The sequence below is a fragment of the Arachis stenosperma genome, chromosome 2, assembly GCF_014773155.1.
Source record: "Arachis stenosperma cultivar V10309 chromosome 2, arast.V10309.gnm1.PFL2, whole genome shotgun sequence".
Lineage (NCBI taxonomy): Eukaryota > Viridiplantae > Streptophyta > Magnoliopsida > Fabales > Fabaceae > Arachis > Arachis stenosperma.
Window position 1 is genome coordinate 78,431,082 of NC_080378.1, and position 5,579 is coordinate 78,436,660.

Consider the following 5,579-nt stretch of genomic DNA (forward strand, 5'->3'; position numbering starts at 1 on the left):
AACAATAACCTGTTAAAGATTGCCGAGTGTCAGGACATCTGGCCCAATTAGAGTTGCTGAAGCCAAGAAACTGAATTTCTGATTCCTTTGGAAAGAAAAGTCCTTTGCCGGGACTAGTTTTCCGATATCGTAACACATGCTTGGCAGCTTAAAGATGAGATTCAGTAGGAGATGACATGAATTGACTTAATTGTTGAGTGGCATACATGATGGCCGGTCGAGTAGTGGTGAGATAGATAAGATGGCCAACCAAACTGCGATATACAAAAGGGTTAGATAGCAGGAGACTTTTGTCTTGATAGTCTTGTGGTACTATCCATTGGAACAGAGGCAGGTTTAGCACCTAATAAACCAAAATCCTCCAAAAGATCAAGACAATATTTTCTCTGAGATAAGCAAATTCCCTTCTCTGATTGAGCAACCTCAATACCCAAAAAATATTTTAATGGGCCCAAGTCTTTAATTCGGAAGTGTTGGTGCAAAATAGACTTAATGGCAGCAAGTTCAGAAATGGAATTACCAGTGAGAACAATGTCGTCAACATAGACTAAAAGGATAGAAATTTGATCACCAATGAATTTAACAAATAGACTATAATCAGATGAGGTCTGCTGATATCCATGAGATAGCAAAAGATGAGAAAATTTGTCATACCACATACGACTAGATTGTCGTAAACCATACAGTGACTTTAGTAGCTTACAGCATTAATTCGGTTGAGGAGATGGAAATCCGGGTGGCAGAGTCATATAAACATCCTCAGAAAGATCCCTATGTAAAAAAGCTTATTGACATCCAACTGATGTATGGGCCAATGCTTCATAAAGGCCAATGCCAAAACTAATCTTATGGTGGCAGGCTTGACAACAGAGGAGAAAGTTTCCAAGAAATCAACACCTTCAGTTTGAGTAAACCATTTAGCCACAAGACGTGCTTTATATCGATCAACTGAACCATCAGGCTTGCATTTGATGCGATAGACCCATTTACAGCCTACCGGCTTAACCTCTGCTGGGCAATCAACAAGACGCCAAGTTTTGTTCAGCTCAAGAGCATCCAACTCATCTTTCATAGCACTATGCCAATTAGAGTGTTTATTGGCATCCTTAAAAGACTTTGGCTCAACGTCAGAATGTAGAGATAAAAAAAAACATTTTATGTGAAGATGAAAGAGAAGAGAAAGACATGACTAAAGATAAAGGATACTTGCACTTTGAGGGAGATTGATTTGTAGAGATGAGAGAGGAATTACACAAGTAATCAGAGAGATATGCTGGAGGTCGGCGAGGCCGGTCGGAATGACGAGGATGGGGTTGCTCAGGTGGTGAAGAATGTGACGGGGGATGAGAAGGTGATGGTGGACTGGTGTTTAGTGTTGAAAGTGATTCGGTGGTCATGGGTTCAACTTGGTTAGGAAACGATAGTGAGAAAGAAGGAGAGGTTGTTGGAGAAAATAAAGAACTAGGTGGAGTTGGGTCAATGGGTATAGGTGAGGGTTCAATTGGGAGACTAACTAAATCTTGTTTTTGAGAATGTGTATTTGGCAATGTTGGGCTGAGTGTATGGAATTGGACATTTTTTGTGACTAAGGGCAAGATCATTTCATAAAAAATCACGTTTCTAGAAATTTCAATTCTTTTATCTTCTAAAATATAAACAATATATCCTTTAAAACCATATTGAAAGCCAATAAATACAGCCTTTTTGGCTCTTGGATCAAATTTTGATCTATTTGCCATTGGGGTAGAAACAAAACATAAGCATCCAAAAACTTTAAGGTCATGATAATTTGGTGGATATTGAATAAAATCTCAAATGGTGTTTTAAAATTAATTGCGGATGATGGAACTCTGTTAAGTAAATAAACAGCATGTCTAACATCATAAGACCAAAAAGATGATGGTAAATTAGATTGAAACATAAGAGCACGAGCTATATTCAAAATGTGTTGATGCTTGCGTTCTTCCCTTCCATTTTGTTGAGGAGTTTCAACATAACTACGCTGATGAATAATGCCTTTTGAAGCATAAAAATCAGGTAAAATAAATTCTGGTCCATTATCAGAACGAATAGTTTTGACTTTGGAGTTTAATTGTGTTTCAATTAAAGTAATAAAATTTTTTATTTGCTTTTGCACTTCTCCTTTTGATTTCAATAAAGTAACCCATGTAAAGCGGCTAAAATCATCAATAATAGTAAAAAAAATTTTATGATTATGAATAGAATTTTGTCGAAACGGACCCAAATATCAAAGTGTAATAAATCAAAACTTGCATTGGCTTTGTTAAAACTTTGAGAAAATGAAAGTTTCTTTTGCTTAGAAAGATGACAAATGTCACAAGCCTCATCATGATTGGTGGACGAAATTGTGATTCCTTTGTTATTGTATTTTGTAAAATTCATTGCTTTTTCAACTATGTGTGGACACAACTCCGTTCAACTTAACCAGCAAGTGTACTGGGTCATCCAAGTAATACCTTACGTGAGTAAGGGTCGATCCCACAGAGATTGTTGGTATGAAGCAAGCTATGGTAACCTTGTAAATCTCAGTTAGGCAGATTAAATGGTTATGGGTTTCGAAAATTAATAATAAATAGAAAATAAAATAGTAAATAGTTACTCATATAATTCCATGGTGGGAATTTCAGATAGGCGTGTGGAGATGCTAGAATCCTCTCGAATCTCTACTTTCTTATTACATTCATCCAATCCTTCTTACTCCTTTCTATGGCAAGCTGTATGTAGGGCATCACCGTCGTCAATGGCTACTTTTCATCCTCTCGGGAAAATGGTCCTATGCGCTGTCACTGTATGGCTAATCGTCTGGAGGCATCACCCTTGTCGATGGCTACATCCCATCCTCTCAGTGAAAATGGTCCAAATGCTCTGTCACAGCACGGCTAATCATCTGTCGGTTCTCAATCAGGTTGGAATAGAATCCCTTGATTCTTTTGCGCCTGTCACTAACGCCCAGCCTTCAGGAGTTTGAAGCTCGTCACAGTCATTCAATACCGGAATCCTACTCGGAATACCACAGACAAGGTTAGACTTTCTGGATTTCCATGAATGCCGCCATCTATCTAGCTTATACCACGAAGATTCTATTGGGGAATCTAAGAGATATGCGCCCAGCCTAGAGTAGAATGGAAGTGGTTGTCAATCACGCGCGTTCATAGGTGAGAATGATGATGAGTGTCACGGATCATCACATTCATCAAGTTGAAGTGCAACGTATATCTTAGAATAAGAATAAAAGAGAATTGAATATAAAGTAATGGTAGTTGTATTGAAACTTGAGGTACAGCAGAGCTCCACACCCTTAATCTATGGTGTGTAGAAACTCCACCGTTGAAAATACATAAGTGAAAGGTTCAGGCATGGCCGAATGGCCAGCCCCCATGGTCTAAGGACTATGCACCCACAGATGTTCCTTAGATCTAAAGTGATCAAAAGATGTCTAATACAATAGTAAATTATCCTATTTATACTAGACTAGCTACTAGGGTTTACATGAGTAAGTAATTGATGTATAAATCCACTTCCGGGGCCCACTTGGTGTATGCTTGGGCTGAGCTTGATCTATCCACGAGCTGAGGCTTTTCCTAGAGTTGAACGCCGAGTTATAGCGTGTTTCTGGCGTTCAACTCCGGGTTATGACGTGTTTCTGGCGTTTAACTCCAAACAGCAGCATGTACTTGGCGTTGAGCGCCACTTTACGTCGTCAATTCCCGAATAAAGTATGGACTATTATATATTGCTGGAAAGCTCTGGATGTCTAATTTCCAACGCCGTTGCGAGCGCGCCATTTGGAGTTCTGTAGCTCCAGAAAATCCATTTCGAGTGCAGGGAGGTCAGATTCCAACAGCATCAGCAGTCCTTTTGTCAGCCTTTTTCAGAGTTTTGCTCAAGTCCCTCAATTTCAGCCAGAAATTACCTAAAATCACAGAAAAACACACAAACTCATAGTAAAGTCCAGAAATGTGAATTTAACATAAAAACTAATGAAAATATCCCTAAAAGTAGCTTGAACTTACTAAAAACTACCTAAAAACAATGCCAAAAAGCGTATAAATTATCCGCTCATCACAACACCAAACTTAAATTGTTGCTTTTCCCCAAGCAACTAAAAATCAATTAGGATAAAAAGAAGAGAATATACTATAAATTCCAAAATATCAATGAATATTAATTCTAATTAGATGAGCGGGACTTGTAGCTTTTAGCTTCTGAACAGTTTTGGCATCTCACTTTTTCTTTTAAAGTTTTAGAATGATTGGCTTCTCTAGGAACTTAGAATTTTGGATAGTGTTATTGACTTTTCTAGTTAAGCATGTTGATTCTTGAACACAGCTACTTATGAGTCTTGGCCGTGGCCCTAAGCATTTTGTTTTCCAGTATTACCACCGGATACATAAATGCCACAGACACATAATTGGATGAACCTTTTCAGATTGTGACTCAGCTTTGCTAGAGTCCCCAGTTAGTGGTGTCCAGAGCTCTTAGGCACACTCTTTTGCTTTGGATCCTTTTTACCCTTGCCTTTTGGTTTTAAGGGCTATTGGCTTTTTCTGCTTTTTTTTTTCTTTTTTTTTCGCAAGCTTTTGCTATTCACTGCTTTTTCTTGCCTCAAGAACCAATTTCATGATTTTTCAGATCATCAATAACATTTTTCTTTGTTCATTATTATTTCAAGAGCCAACAGTTTTAACATTTATAAACAACAAAATCAAAAATATGCACTGTTCAAGCATTCATTCAGGAAACAAAAAGTATTGTCACCACGTCAATATAATTAAACTAAATTCAAGGATAAATTCGAAATTCATGTACTTCTTGTTCTTTTGAATTAAAGCATATTTCATTTAAGAGAGGTGAAGGATTAATGGATTTTATTCATAGCTTTAAGACATAGTTACTACATACTAATGATCATGAAGTAGAGACACAAAATATAGATAAACATAACATAGAAACCGAAAAACAGAAAGAAATAAGAACAAGGAATGAATCCACCTTAGTGGCGTCTTCTTCTTGAAGGACCAACAATGTCCTTAAGCTCTTCTATGTCCCTTCCTTGCCTTTGTTGCTCCTCCCTCATTGCTCTTTGGTCTTCTCTTATTTCATGGAGAATGATAGAGTGCTCATGATGTTCCACCCTTAATTGTTCCACATTGTGGCTCAAATCTTCTAAGGAAGTGTTGAGTTGTTCCCAATAGTTGTTGGGAGGAAAGTGCATCCCTTGAGGCATCTCAGGGATTTCTTGATGATGAGCTTCCTCATGCATCTCTTGAGAACCGTGGAGGGTCTCTCTTGCTTGCTCCATCCTTTTCTTGGTGATGGGCTTATCCTCTTCAATGGAGATGTCTCCTTCTATGATAACTCCAGCTGAGTAACATAGATGGAAAATAAGGTGAGGAAAAGCTAGCCTTGCCATGGTGGAGGGCTTTTTGGCTATTTTGTAGAATTCATTGGAGATGACTTCATGAACTTCTACTTCCTCTCCAATCATGATGCTATGAATCATGATGGCCCGATCCATAGTAACTTCAGATGGGTTGCTAGTGGGAATGATGGAGCGT

At 38.2% G+C, this 5,579-nt stretch overlaps 1 protein-coding gene across 1 annotated transcript; it reads right to left on the reverse strand.

Annotated features, from left to right (window-relative positions):
* Positions 1-745: 745 nt before the first annotated feature.
* LOC130963038 (uncharacterized mitochondrial protein AtMg00820-like) lies at positions 746-1,072 on the reverse strand. Its single transcript, XM_057889186.1, has one exon. The coding sequence runs from the start codon at positions 1,070-1,072 to the stop codon at positions 746-748; it is 327 nt and encodes a 108-aa protein (XP_057745169.1).
* Positions 1,073-5,579: the final 4,507 nt, after the last annotated feature.